Source organism: Ptychodera flava, chromosome 17, assembly GCF_041260155.1.
Source record: "Ptychodera flava strain L36383 chromosome 17, AS_Pfla_20210202, whole genome shotgun sequence".
Taxonomy (NCBI): domain Eukaryota; kingdom Metazoa; phylum Hemichordata; class Enteropneusta; family Ptychoderidae; genus Ptychodera; species Ptychodera flava.
In genome coordinates this window covers 37,911,799-37,928,035 of record NC_091944.1, presented here as the reverse complement: position 1 = coordinate 37,928,035, position 16,237 = coordinate 37,911,799, and the positions used below count along the sequence as shown (strand labels likewise).

The 16,237-nt window shown below is 36.9% G+C and overlaps 1 protein-coding gene across 1 annotated transcript; it reads left to right on the top strand.

The window, feature by feature from the left end:
* The first annotated feature begins 1,162 nt into the window (after positions 1 to 1,162).
* LOC139116261 (uncharacterized) lies at positions 1,163 to 11,060 on the top strand. Its single transcript, XM_070678854.1, has 4 exons — positions 1,163 to 1,342; positions 2,416 to 2,781; positions 7,209 to 7,523; positions 10,141 to 11,060. Exons 1-4 carry the CDS (start codon positions 1,300 to 1,302, stop codon positions 10,221 to 10,223), a joined length of 807 nt encoding a protein of 268 aa, XP_070534955.1. The 5' UTR covers positions 1,163 to 1,299; the 3' UTR covers positions 10,224 to 11,060.
* The last annotated feature ends 5,177 nt before the right edge of the window (positions 11,061 to 16,237 follow it).

Sequence of the window (16,237 nt, the reverse complement as noted above, 5' to 3'; positions counted from 1 at the left end):
GTGTGTTTATTCACTACCCACTACAAATTTCCAAATTCAGTAATTGAACAACATGAAAAAGCTCAATATAGGCACATTTCACTCACGCACGTGTGGACGAAGTGTGGTACAAGCAAGTTGTAAAATACTCCCATATGGATCATTTCTATGTATGAATTTATAGTGTAAGTTTTCCTCGTTCCTGTCAATGGCGGCATCGTGCGAAAACATTTGGTCTACTTAAGTGTTGTGAAGAGACACGTGGTTACAGTTTGGCATGCGAAATTCGAATTTTCGTTGAAACTAGGTTTGTGCCTTGTTTCATTTCGTAATCCCGTGTATTGCTGCTGTATTTTGTATGCGAATTCTCATTTTAAGTGATGCCAAAGGATCCATTAAACAAAACAAAACACTAAACATCAAAACACTAACTTCAATTTTCATGATGAGCAAAGTCCAGTACAGTGCACCTTCAGTTGTATGTGTCTACACGATAAACGTACTCGGTGTTTGTCAGACCGTCCCTTGGTCTACTCGGAGCTGTCGATCCAATCTATTGCTGACAATGTGTTGTTGATACTTTGCTCCCTTGTTCATAAAAGGTTTAAACAAATCTTTTAATACATAAGATTCAAAAAAGAGCTGATGTTTGTCGTGTTTCTCAGAATAAATGCAAGCAAGTGTATGGATGCCCTAAAGTGAGATTCCGGGACCTGTACTCGCCCTTCCAACCTACAGTCTGCCAGGGCAAGCCCAAGTTACTTTTCTGTTGTTGCTGTTGCTGCTATTGTTGTTGCTGCTGTTGTTGTTGTCGTTTTTGTTGGCTTCGCGTCTTTACTTAGTTTGACTGTACTACACTCCCACAGATATTCATAATGTGAAATTCCACGCCCTATTTCGGAATGCGTCGAAGCTGTCGCTGTTGAGAGGCCTGTAGTTAAATACTGAGACTATGTTGAAGCAATACGTCATGTGTTTGTGCACAATAAACCTTTGTACGCATTCCTCAAAAAATTAAATATTAACTGAACCAGTGGGCTGCACTCTTTCCATTAATTTATTGACATGGGTTGGTCAAACCAGTATTGTACACTACCCTGATACCGACTGATACGGTATGATAAGCTGTGCCCTGGCACTGCATGTGTGTTAGTTAGGTAAACTATCTGTGATAAATTTCACCACCAGAGGTTGTTTGCAGCGACCACCTCGCTGCCGATGACAGGTTAATCACGTGACTGTTGCATGAGCCTATCCAGTGGGCATTGAATCCAGGCTGATTTCTCTGATTACAACGTTCAAACAGGTAGTTCTACCAATATGGCGTCTCGCTGGTTTTGCAGCATTGTGCTGTTGTTATCAGGTGAGTGTGTATCAACGATTATGGTGTTGAAAAGTTTAATAGTTCATCGGAACAAGCATGGATTGTGAGCTTAATTCAGTACAGCTACTTCCGTTGAAAAATAATCGCAAATGTACTTTTACGTCATAGGTGAACCCAAAAAAACAATATCGCAGAAAAAAATAATTTTGCACCACTGAATACACAAAGGTATGGAAAGACGTTTTCAGAGAATTTCGGATGGCATTTAGAAACATTTTTCTACAATTCATCAACGATAAGTTTACTCTGGGACCTTCAAGAAGTCGATTGGATGATTTTTACCGTTGCATTAATATAATCTGAACTTCTTGTCAGTATCATATAAGATCAGAAGCAGTTGGTTTAATTTTTAACTGAAATGTTAATGCTTGATGAAAAATATGTGGGTGACCTCACGGCAAAATGGGTGGCGTCACTGTGAGTGGGGGAATATTTTGCCGTCAATTTCAACAAGAACTAGCTTGCAAATATCTCACGTCAAGCTTGTTACATAATTTGAGGGTCTACAACTGTATACACAGTTTTTTACGGATTGGTATATAACTTTCGGAAGTGATATATTTACTCGATGCGATGATACAAAATTCTAAACGGACATGATTGCCATATGAAAATGACCATGTTGTAATTCAAATTAAAAATTAGAAAATGCAGAAATCAAAATGGAGACTTGTTTGGTAAGTTTGTGGATATAAAGTGCAATGTTCAAACGTTAAGGCTGAATGGTTATACCGATTTTTTTCTCTGTTTGTCGATAAATTAACTGACCAACTGTATTTCACATGTATCACCGTTTTTCATATACCTGTGAATAAATTCGAAATTTCTATTGACATTGTTCGATCACAAAACCTTTGCACAACAAGATGTAGGCTCTTTACAAATCGTTTAAACATATTTTATAATAACTAAAAGAACCTAGCGCCATGTTTATTTTGGCACTACAGTAATTATCAGCGATAAAAGCTTTAAAAGTTTAACCATAAGTCGTGCACTGAAAATTTTACTGCACTTTTTAGCGTCCGTTTGATGTTTGTTTGTTCTTTTTTCAGTCCTACACGTAGGAAATGTAGTCACCTTAAATATTGTAACAGAGCCACTGCACACCGGTAATAGACTGTCGTCTACTACAATCAAATGTGACTACGAAGTTCCATCAACGAACAATAAAAGAGTGGTCAAAACCTGGCGAATGTTGTCTGACAAGACTGGCAAAGAAGAATTGGTATTTTCAGAAACCGATCTTAAAGACGGGTCAGGATACGGCCGTTTTCGAGATCGTGTCAATATCATTGGATCAAAAGCCGATCTAAACATTGCCCGACTTGAAGTTGCAGATACTGGTGACTATACCTGTGAAATTGATTACTACGTCCTTGGTGAATCGGGTGAAGGCGAAACACGACTGGAAATTTATAGTAAGTCTAATGTCTAAAACTTCGTATGTAAGACCCCTCTTCAAAGTTTCTGATGTATATATCACTGTTTAACATCATTAAGATCATAAAAAATTACACATTTACATTGTATAATATAAATATACCGTAAAGGAGAAGCCTACTTTGTAAACGGACTGCTGTGTAATGCATAGCCTAGAATCTATTCGTCCGGTTGCCTCCGAGTGGGTCGGAGGTACGGAGGCAAGCGGACGAATAGATTCTAGGCTATGTAATGCAGTGTTGCCATTGGATATGTGACCAGAGTATTAACGTCGATACACGAGACATTGTATCAACGTTAAATACTGAAGATCAAATGATTGAAATAACATTAAAAATTCCAATACTTTGATTGGATAATCGCAAAGACGTCATGAGATATCGGGATACATATTAAGACCAATAGCAGTATTAATTCAACAACTAAGGTTTTAGTAGATTTCTGTCGTAATGTTTGGCATACTTTCATTTACAAGTTCTGTCATAAAAAAATTAATAGTTTTCTGAGTAAAAATAACGATAATGAATGGAAAAAGTCTAGGCCTTGATCGTCTTTAATATCAGCTTTGCTGACGAAAACAAGACAGAAACTATACTTTAGCTTATTTCGTTGATGTGAAAGGAGACACATGGAAAATTATGTTACAAGCTCAATTCCTAGGTCTGAGATTTTCCTCTTAAACTCTCCATCGGTTGTAATTTGCTAGAGTTACATTTTCATCCGGGCGCCTCCCCGGAAACCACCTGCCTCGGTGGCAACAACTGGGCACGTTACGCTGCATTGTGCAGCAGAAATGATGCGCCTATATTTCCCTTGCGGTGGCCAGGCCCGCTTTCCGTCCACATAAAACTTGACCGACCCTCCTCCAGCACAGCAGATCCATGTTTACTTAGAGCAGGCCAAGGACGATAGTCAGCTATGAGTTGAAGTGTCCCAGCTTAACATTGAGGAGAAAGAAATGACCTACCAGAAGACAAATGTGTTTATGAATTTAACAGTAATGTGAGCAAACTCTTGCTTGAGTACTAAAAGTTTTGCACTAAACATACATAGTTTGGGTTGTTACTGTTGTTAGCCTTATCGTAAGCATAGTTGTAGAGATAGCAACTGTCATGCAAGCACATGCCAACTTCAACCCACCATTTCCATGTGCCCAAAGTACCAGATCAAGGTTATAACTCTGTTTTTCAGTCAGTCTGTCCGTCCAAAGACTAAATTTGTGGAAAACTCAACGAATACTTAGCCACAAGGACAATATGTTGAATGCTTGGAAAGTATCTTAATCCTAATGCTGTCTTGTAGAGGTGACTTGCATAATTAAGAAAATTTGTAAATTAAGTATTTTCACAAAATCATATTCCTGAAGGTTACAATAAATGCTCAGTTGATTTTTTAGAATTTTTTAGAATTTTTAAATCAATTTTTTCCATTTATTTTGAAACATCTTCTCTTAAATTGTTTGGCCAATAAAATTATATTTAGTATGTAAGTTCTTAGGGATGCATTATCCAGTTTATGAAAAAAATGATGAAATTTATATATGCAAATATTTCAGACAATTTTCCCATTTTTGGTCAAAACGCTGTTTTCTCTGTTACCTCTGGTTCTTACATCATGACTTCAGTATGTAGCGTACCTAACGTTGTGGTCATGATGAAAACCCTATTGTTTGGCATTAGGCATGAGAAATTCCTGCATTTTTCCTCAGGGCAAAGTTCATGACCTGAAAAGAGAGTTGTAAAGGGTTACAATTAGTAGATGCATAACTCAGTAGAGGTTTCATAACGGAATGCATAACTGGAGATAAACACTTTATTGTTGTTTTCGGCAAAACCTGAGAACAGAGCTGTATCGGTGACAAGGCCGCTCGTCAGAATATTTTTGTCAAAAGTATTAGAACATAATTAGAACTCCTATTTCAATTTCTATCATGCTTTATATCCAGGTACTTTGTGCCGACTCAATTTAATATAATTTGGTGATATGTATTATTGAATCTTAGAAATCTGGCATGATAAGTCGTCGTCAAAACCTTCTTCATTTCACAATCATAACTAAATGTTTTACATAGGGGACGTGACAGACTTTCGTTATTTGAATGTGTGTACGACACGAAAGAAGCAATATCCATTCAAATTCAAACGAAAATCTTACATTTACAAGAAACACGCAATTTACAGATTGAAAAACTCACCAAATCTATTGTTTGCCAAAATACTCATTTCTTGACATTTTCTTTTGTCAAAACTTAACAGTGACCCTCTGAAACGCGGGCGTTAATTTATTGGGGTAACCTTTCACCGAAATCACGTGATCATGAGTTGGTGTAGAGGATACTCGGCAGACATACTGAGCTCTTGGGTGCTTAAGGTAGAACGCGCCTCGGGAACAGATATTTGGACTCTCAAACTTTTTCAATTCTTTTCTGATCTACCACTTGTGGGGGTTCGTTTTAAAGCTCTTGGCGTAAGAAAACTTTTCACCGTCTTAGTTTTTCAAAAATCGAAAATTTTATTTTTTCTCCATAGAGTTAACACAGGGACTGCGGCCATTTTGAATTTCAAATATTGGTAAATTTTGGATGATTTATTTCTCTAGTACCAAAATTTGCACGGTGACCCCCGAATTTTATTCTTAATTTTGAAAGAGAATGGCTGAAAGATCCTTTAAGGAAAGTTTGAGCAAAAGTTTAAGTCTTTCACTTTCGAGGTGCATACTACCTTAACTAACTGACGTACTTGAATTTTAGATCGATGTTGGTATATACAGTATCTGCTCTCCCTGACTTCTACCTCGGCTACTTGTTACTGCCCTGGTTTCAGTATTAAATAGTAGCGTAGCGTGTATCATTTGCATATCACTCAGAAGTATGTGCCCTGGGGCGTTTTGCACTAAAGTAAGAAATAATTAAGATTGCAAAAAGCTTCCATACTGTAGAATACTTCATTCCGAAGCAGATGAATTCCTTTGAAGATCCTGTCACAAGCAGTGGCCAGGGGAACCGTCTTCATTTATGGCCTTGGGTCGGAGGAGGAGGGGGTGGGCTTTGAAAATCAAAAGCTACAAGAGGGTACTCAAAAATGTTGAGGGCTTAATAAGGGGATACTGTGCAACTAAAATATTTTTACGCACCATTATGTCGGGCAAAACACATCTTACTCATCGATGAGAACTTACTTATTACCATATATCAAAATGATTGACTGCATGTTCATGTGTGGGGACTAGTAGCATATATAATATCTCGAGATATTGTCACATCTGCTTCTAGTTGAACTCTGAACTGACATTGGCTTTCAATGCAGTTGCACAATAATTATGTTTCAGCAAATGTATGCATCTGAGGTCAAGTAAAATTCCAATCAAACTAAATCATAATTGTCGGCGCTCAAAATAACAGTAAGACCAAATGTCGAATAAGGGATAATTAAGGTTTGCTGTGTTAATTTTTAAAGTATACAATTTACTAACATTGTTTCAACATTGCGCAATCATATTAATGTGTGTTACTATTGACGCTACTGTCATTTGAATGGAAAAAAGTTTATATTTTTCAAACCTAATAAATGGAAATCTCAGAGACTTTAAATTTGATTTGTTTTCATTACTAAATAATGAGTACCTCCGTTAACGAATCTTATAGGTTTGCAATTAATTTTATATCTTCGAAAATAATATGAAAATAGTGAACACTCTTAAAGGGACAAAGTCGGCCATTTGTCATGAATTTTGTTTGATACACGATACGACTTATAGTGTTTGACATGTTGAAAGATACTGAATGAATGGGTGACCATGCATATACTCGACCCCGGTTTTAGACATGATAACTGAAACCATCGTGAAAATGAATTACTGGTCATGACCATTTATTCATTTTCGCGATGTTTTCAGTTAATTTGTCTAAAACCGGGGCCAAATATATACATGGTCACCCATTCATTCAGTATCTTTCAACATGTCAAACAATGTAAGTAGTATCTTGTATCAAACAAAATTCATGAAAAATGGCCGACTTTGTCCCTTTAATTACATTTCTTGCTATTAGAGCAGTTTCTTGTAAAAATTGTTTGTGCAACCATAGAGGTAGCAGAGACTACTTCCATGGTGCAACATACTTATTAGCAACATACTCTAATAAGATTCCCAAAGATGTCGCTTTACTTCGGTACATCTAATGCGCTAGGGTCTTTGACACATAAATAACTAACCTTTTCAAAATCAATTGTCATTGAGAAAGTTCTAAAAGTACCAATCTGAAAATTTCTTCTTTCAGCAAAACACGGATGTTTCAATCGTTTGTGCGATTGCTTACCGGCAAATTTTGCATGCCACACTTACACAAAACCAGAACAAATACATGTAGTAGCACAGTATCATGTACGCATTTTACTCATTCCCATAGGTCTTGTTGACAACGTTGACATCATCGAATTCAGCCCTGGTGCTGACCTCGTCGTTCCTGTCGGAGGAACGGCCACTTTGGTATGTACATCCACACTTGCAGCCCCGGCAGCGAAATTAATCTGGTTCGTCGAGAATGAAAATTTAGGCCAGGGAGAGGAATCAATCACAGAGAACGCCGATGGAACTTACAACACCAGAAGTACTTTCGTATATGAAGGCAAAGCAGAACACCATCTTAAACCATTGAAGTGTCAATCAGACCAAGATCCACAACTCCAAGGACAGTACAAAAATGATTACGTCAGAATTATCAGTGAGTTGAACTTTAAATCCTTCTATATATATTAGTTTTAGCTGTTGTACAAATACTATTGCTGAGAACAAACTCTTCAGTCAAAGTCCTTGTTTCACGCCGTGTAAGGTGTGTTTTCATCATTTGACCCTTAGCATATATGGGCTACGTTATTAAACACCTCTGAAAGGGGGATTTCAGGATTTGAAGGGTGACTTGAAAATACTGTGGGACTGAAATAAGTAATTGGCAGTACTATAATTATCCCATAATATTGAGTAAAAAATCATGCAATAATGGGCAAATAAAAGGTACTTTCTTACACCCATAAAGATTCGCACAAACTGTTACAGTTGATAACCTTATATGTTTAAGAGTAGTTCAAGCATAATAATCTAGGTTACAGTGACCCTCTCGTCTGGAGCAGAATGTTTGGGAATTAATAAAACATACAATTTGTAATATTCTCCTACATAGACATGAGACAAAAGATGTGTGTGAAATTGCCAGACTGACTAGCACATGTTTGTTCTGACAGACCACAGTCACCAAGTGTTCTATTCCGCTCTGCGCCTATGCGACCCATAGACGTGTGTACATATGCATCAGGACATACCGGTATGCACACACGTCTTTGGGGCGCATAGGCGAAGAGCGGAATAGAACACAGGTGACTGTGGACAGACCATGTGAGACTCCTATAACAACACTTGACGACTGAGTGCAGTAAATTAGAGGAGTATGCAAATAATAACTGGCCATGAGATATTAATTGACCATATAATTCCCCTTTGGTCAGAGCTATCCGTAACAATTCTTTGATACGATCTCAAGAAATAGATGATTTTTGTGAGACTCACAGCCATAGATTAAAGATGAATAAGACGTTAGTTAGATTGTTGTACCTCCAATATAACCTGTGAATATATGGTTTTGCATGCCACTGTTCAAATACTATGTAGGTGTAGTATTTTGCATACAATCATCATACGGTTTATTGACTTTTGAGGGGAGGTCTCCTAGTTTCCAACTTAGCTTTTCTAGTGATCAGTTTTGCTTTCTTTACGAGGAAACGTGTTTCCCGCGTGCAAAAATTGAAGCCAGCAGCCAGCCACTGCCTCTGCAGACATAAGATATAAATAATATCGTTTGAGAGTACTTCAAAATAATATGAATTAGAAGGAGGTATCTGAAATTTTTAGGTCGATTTTGGGAAGTATTTAAACAATCAGAGAAAATTTCTCAGATTTTCCTTCCTCTCAGAGGTGTTTGTGAACACATCAGAAGCCATATCATCTGCATCATCATCACCATGACTACAATTTTCATGGTCGTTATTACAGTTCTGTCCATTACAGCTTGGACATTATATCATATTGCACTGTAACCTGCATATTGCAATACTGAAAACGTATGTGTATCATGTAGCTCCATACCTGATTCGGAAGCTATACAGTTTGATTTTTACTAAATTTGCAAATATCTTTCTCACATTTCTCTTCATCAGATTTTCTTATGGCCATGTCCGTTCAATCGCTTTCTTTTTAAGTATTTCGCAGTTTGTCTGACAATTTATCAACTCATCATCATTTATATGTTGCTCTGTGCTTCGGTCAGTCCGTCTAAACATCCAACATACCATATCAACTTGCGTGGGATAGCTATTATGTCACAAGATGGTTGAAAATCATCCAACCAACCGCTACTTTAATTTAAAACTGCTAAAACTGGAATTTGAGTAAATTGTTGCGGAAAACATACACACACAATGAATTATGTTTGGACTGATCGACGACTAATCGTATCCATAAATAAAATACAAACTGATACAACCGGGCGAAAACACTATGTTATTAACTACAACAGTTCGAGTGATGACAACAGGTATTTCAAGAGCAATTGAGTGTCCAGTCCTTGACTGAGATAGGGCGTAGCAAATGGCGACAGTTGATGTGTTGATTGCAGGCTAGAAAACGGGACAATGCTCGTTTTCTTGACCTGGACATACGCGTGGAAGACATGTTGTTATGATTAATTGTTGGTGGTCTACACGTCGATCGGTTGATATTGATATATGGTGGCTGGAAAATGACCATGATGCTCATGGCTGGCTGATAGTGATAGGTCTGATAAGAGTGTACATCGGGCATTACAGTCCGTGGCTGTACAACATAAATTATTGACCCCAGGGCAGGAGTGGACAACAAGGTCGTGAAAAACAGGCTTATATAATGTCCGCCTCTGGTGATTCAAAATCACAGCGACGGCGAAGCTGATTGGTGTAGTCATAGGACTGTGCTGTAGTTTACGTTAAGGTGTAGAATGCGCCTCGAGGACAGATATTAGGACAGTGTCAGCAAATTTGAAATATAAATCTTCGTCTTGTACATATTAAACAGTATATTAAATCCTTCACTGAGGTGTCCATGTATCATTACATCTAATCATTCATCGTCAACTCGAATTCGTATACCTACTGCCTGACTGTATTTTTCTATTACAGTTGTTATCAGAAGTTTAGGCCTCTTTCAAGGCCTGCATACACTCTAAATTAAGACATTACATTTTCTGCTAGTTCCATGTAAAAATTCTCACGACGCATAGTTTTGAACTGATTGACTTCTTTTTATGATTTCAGGTTCAGGAATATGGATCAAGGCAAGTTCATTGGTGATGTTCAGTTGCGTGTTAATGAGTCTTGTGACGTCAGTCCTTGCGTAGATGTATAGATGCCACCTTTTTGTCACCCAAAGTTTTTACTGTTTCTGAATTATTATAGACATTTTCTAAGCAAAGCTTATTTACGCGGGGTTAATATTTTACTTTTGATGCATTCATTTAACCTGTGATTGATTTTACCTGTATTTCGACTTTTTGCAGTAGATTAAGCTGGCAGTAAGCGACGACAATAGACACCTAGAATATTCAAAGACAGTTATTAGTTATTAGAATACACCTCAACTGTACTAGTTATTGGAATACATCTCAGCTGTATCCAGTATATAGCCTTCCTTTGTTCTATAACTAAAGTTTCCGATGATCTCACTGGGATACAGTATATTTCTTAATTCTGACACATGCGTCTCTTTAAGTCGACGTTCATTCTTTCATGTATATAAATGTCAAGTTCCCGATAAGATTTTTCCAATGTAGCCAACCACTTTCTAGTTGGAATGATCCATTGAAGTCGGTCCTCTCCTTTGATTGAGAGATATTCAGTGTTCTGAAGAACGGAATAGATTGAAAACGTCCCAGGAAGTAGTCAATTCCTAAGAAGTTTGTAGTTTTACATAACTTACAAAATAGTAGCACAGAGTTAACTCTAGCCGTATAGGCTTATTAATTTTTTATGTCCGAGTAAAGGTTTACTTATAACATTTTTTAAAACTGATCTTGTGATGATATGCGATAAGGGAACTTACTTTATAAATCAAAGTTTGTGTATGTGTATGAGAGAACCTTATCAAGTTATCTTTGTAAAAGGGCAACGAAGATCACTTATTTGTGTAAAACTAATGTTGAAGTAGGGTTTTTATAATAAATGCAAAATGCGAACAAGCAAGGATTTATATCTTTTCTATGTAGCATGAGATTGGGAGAGAGTTGGAACAAGTAGAAAGACGAATCATTACTCGTATACTACTGAACCATGAGGCTATGGCCATTAGTTCCATAGATTTGGTAACATAACATTTTCTCACTGTAAATACAGAAGCCAAATGGCAAAAGCACTCCATTATCAACATCAGGGAAAAATTTGTACATCAGGGAAAAATTTGTTTAATTTATTGAGATAAATTAGAAGCACATCCAAAGTTGAACGTAAGTGAATGTCACAATTAACAGCAAGCCAAAGGGTTAGTAAAAGACCCATGATGTTGACAAAGAAGAAAATTTGTCTGGTGGATCGGTGATGACGGAAGTCGTGAAAAGTTTGTGACACAAGTTTGATAACCAATTTTTCAGATTAGTATTTATGGACAATGTCTTCGGAAACTCCAGTATCTGGAAGAAAACCAATTCGAAACAAAAATGGAAGAAAAAGGACTGTCTATATTAGAAACGAGCAATTCTTCGGAACAAACTATGGCACTCTACAATGGTTCTTCATTTCTAAACGGACCGTGAAAGTCATTGTGCATTTAACTTGGCTGAAAGTGCTGTACATGAGTTAGTGTGGGAAGAAGAACTTCGATTGGATAGCATATGTATAGATGTATCTTTTGAAATCACCAGCAAAGAGGTCAAAGTAAATAAAACAATTGGACGGTGCTATCTCAAATGTAACACTACATTAGTAACTCTTTTCTTAGTCAACTATTCAGGTGCAGCCAAATGAGCTATTCATCGAAAAAACTATTCCAGGAGCAAATTTTTGAGGGCAGGGGAAATTTTAATTTTGCTTGGGCAGAGGACATATTTTTTAGCTAGCAGGAGCAGATTTTAGTTTTTTGTCGGGCAGGGCAGATATTTGTGAACGTTGATTGGCCTGGGGACCGGGATTGGGGAAAACGACAAGGGAAGTTACTTGCTTTTTCACAGGGCAGGGGAAAATCGACAGGTTTTTTAATCACAAGGCAGGGGAGCTTCATGTCTGCAGGGGAATGATAAAATTATTAAGGGGATTTTTTTCCCGGACAGGGGAAATCGACAAGTTTTTTTCGCCACAGGACAGGGGAGCTTAAAAAATTCACAATGGGGAGGGGAAACAGGCTAAAACATATAGGGAGTGGGTAAAAATGAAGTTTGAATGCGGGAGGGTAAGTCGAAAAATGTACAGTTGGAGGGCAAAATATGAACAGCTAATTAATTACCCTCTGGACTTAAAATTAGTTAGTTTACATAACTTGTCATGTACAATATATCTTATCATGAAAAGGACCCCTTTAAAAGTGCACTGTTCGTTGGCTGCACCTGACTATTTGCTTTACAGTATGTGCAGGTACAACGGGAAGTAGGACTAACACTATGACAGATTGTTCTCTGCCATTCCAAAAACTTGTGGAATGCCATGCGGAGGAACGCTAGTGTCCGTGCAATGAGGCAATTAAATCAAATAACATTTCAACAAAAAGCAACGTCGAGCACAATAGAAGGTGGGTATTCAGAGAGTAAATATTAAACAGCGTATCTAGTTGAACAGTTTTCTCAAGCTTTTCCCGATGATGTTGTAGAGATTTTTGAAAGCGGGTGAAGGCAGGTGGTGAACAGATATCAAACCTCAGACTTGCAGACGAAATAAATTGAACGAGTGGCACCGAAGACTGGTCTCAGCATTTTCACAAACAAATCGGACAACGGAGATATCTTATTGAATTTTGATCAGTGAAGGAAACTAGAAAATATTGATAGCGAAGAAAGATAAAAGAATGTAGAAAGGGAGATCAAAGTAGCCGGACGAAGTTCAAAATAAGTACAATCTTTCAAATGTTTAGTTAGTAGAATTTCATCCGAGGGCAATCATCAGAAGAGACACCTGTACGATTATTTCTTGCAATGTTGTCTCCTGCTGAACTAAAGCCCTTGTATGGAAAACTTGATAGAATGGTAAAGAAATACTGACATGTCAGCAAAAGGTCAAATTAGACGACTTTTGGTGCATTCCCCAGAGTGCAATTCTTCTACTAAGATATGGATACAAATAAGCAAAGTTTAAAATGACTAAGGTCAGAGCTCCCTTCCAGATAAGGTAAAGCACACTCGACCTCGCTTTCTCAATTTAAGGTCCAGTACCTGAAACTTTCAATGCAGATGGTTTGGATTTTATTGTCTCCGGAATTTAAGAAAGCAATTAAAGGAGTGCAAAGACAATAAACAAGTTTTAATCTACTATGCAAATACAATAAAGTAGTGCTAATCTGCCATGCAGAGTCAACAAAGTAGTGCTAATTCGTCGTACAAAGACAGTAAAATAGTGCTAATCTGCCAAGGAAAAGTGGTAAAGTAGTACTAATCTGCTACGCAAGGTCAATAAAGTAGTGCTAATCTGTAATACAAAGACAATAAAATAGTGCTTATCTGCCATTCAAGGGCAGTAAAGTAGTGCTAATCTACCATGCAAAGTCAATTAAGTAATGCTAATCTGCAATGCAAGGGCAGTAAAGAAGAGCTAATCTGTCATGCAAAATCGATGGAGTAGTGCTAAAAACCGTGAATCTCAGACAGTGACAAACCAGATTATATCTTTGAGTGTTTGCCTAGTGTACGTGTACAATGAAAAGGTTTATCAGCCCAAGTTGTCAGGCTTAAACAGTCGCATCACAAAATTGCGAATTTTTTTCACATTTCAAATTTACGTGAGTTCGATGCGATAATTACTGGCGAATGCTTGAACAGCTGAAGGTCTTGATGTCTAATAAATTATAACGCAGAATATGTTATAGATTCATCGTATGTGTACGACAGAGATGGTTTCAATGTTGAACGTGTGTCAACAGTCTGAAAAAAAGAGATTGGTTTTGTAATTTTCTTCTTTCTTTGTGTTGCATCTTTAATTTGCTATGTGTCAACAGCTCAGTCTGTTTTGAGGCAAATCAAAGCGAAATTCGAACACACAAATGCTGGTCGATGATCATACTTTAGCATTACCCGAGCCGCTTTTTCAAAGCTGTCATCCTTTGATTCAGATAACACACCGAATCTGACCATTTTCCTTTTACGTTTTCTATCAAATTATTGGACGACACTGAAATGGATTATGTACAGGACCTGCAGACAACTGTGACGATGCTCTAGCGATGCATTTTTAGGCTGCATTTGCACTAGCTAGGGTAATCGCGATTGAAATCTAATTTGTTTAGATCCCCTAAATATCAGTGTAGAGAGGTTGGATTTGAATTCAAATCCAACCTCTCTACATGATCAAAACTTTTCAAATCTTCCCCACACTATTATATGGCCAAAATATGTGTTATATCTTTGTTTCAAAATATCATGTTGAAAAATTCAGTATTCAGTATTCAGCATTCAGCTTATCAACACAACCTGCGTGTATTTACGAACACTAACATTGCTGGCAGTTGCATTTATGTGCGGACATAAATTGAACTGTCGATATTACTGCACAATTATACTCTTAGCGTGTAAACAAGATTAACGCATTTCAACGTGATTTTAAAGTTTTAAGTATTAGAAAATGAATAAAATGTCAAGTTTAAGAATAAAAGATGTCAAGTTTAACACAGCTGCATGATCATTCAAATCTTTGTTACTCTCTATGTACTATGTTGCAAAATCTACCAATCACATTTTTTGGTATCGCTGACAATGAATTTCATCAAAGACAGAGCAATTGTCATCATCATCATCATCATTACCATCATCAACAACAATGGTAAAAAACATATACTAGCTTTGATGACAAGTTGAATATTGTGTGTTTCAGAATACTGCAGGGAGATAGCATGAAACTGTAATAAATATATAGAATGGAAATATTGAAAAGAATATCAACAGGTACAGCTTCTGTCCCCTGTTACAAGGTCTATTTGTTGTTTTGTCTTCAGCAAATTCGATTGCATTCATCCTATTTTTAGATTTTTTTGAAATACATAAAATAATTTAAAATGGTTCCAGAATTTTTAAATTTCTTATTAACATTACAACCATTCGATGACTTAACACTGTGTAATGTGAAAATGTATATAAATAGGGAACCAACATATTTTCAAATCCCCAATACCTAGTGCAAGCTTTTCTAAATCCCCCTCTACTTTCAAGCCCCCATTGAATTCCTCAAGTCTCTATCAGTATTTTGTGAATGCAGCCTTTCAAAAATGTACCTTGGCACTCCATTAAGTCAGCTTCTTTTGTAAATCTTTATAAGTCAACTAAATGAAAGATAATCAATATAAAAGGTTTGTAGATGATAATTCACATCCCTGTACCTCCGCGGCATATTACTCGATTCATCTATGTTTGCTGTAGAGAAATATTTATGGGTGTCAATTTTTGTTAATTTTATAATCTATTTATTTTCTTATTAACAGCGCCATGATGCAGCCACTCACATGTAAATATGTAGAAAAATAAAAAAATACTGAAAAATAAGAATCACTGCCTATACTAAGAGCTTCATGACAACGACAAGAAACAGAACGTGAAAAGACCAAAGCGACCGACATTTGACAATAACAACAGCAAATGAACATGTATTTTAAAAAGTTATCAGTCACAAAACGTATCTTATCACAGGGAAGCCAGAAATGTGGTTGTTGTTGTTGTTGTTGTTGTTGTTGTTGTTGTTGTTGTTGTTGTTTGTATTGATTGTTTATGTTTATTAGTCGTGTTGTTGTTGTTGTTGTTGTTGACCAATAAATATAATGAAATTCAACGAACAAAACTGTTGTGTTGTTGTTGTTGTTGTTTCAGACGTAATGTAGATGTCATAAGAAACGCTACAAGGACACTATCATTACTTGCCCGATACAACACTCTGCTAACGTACACTCTCTTCATACACTTAAACGAGAGTGTACGTTAGCATGCAGAGAGTTGTATCGGGCAAGTAATGGTAGTGTCCTTGTAGCGTTTCTTATGACATCTACATTACGTCTGAAACAACAACAACACAACAGTTATGTTCGTTGAATTTTATTGGTCAACAATAACAACAACAACAACAACAACAACAACAACAACCAGATTTCTGGGTTCCCTGTGGTCTTATATAGTGACAGCAAGAATTCCTAGGGTAGTCATATAACCCAGTGACTGGGAAATGACAAGTCATAAAG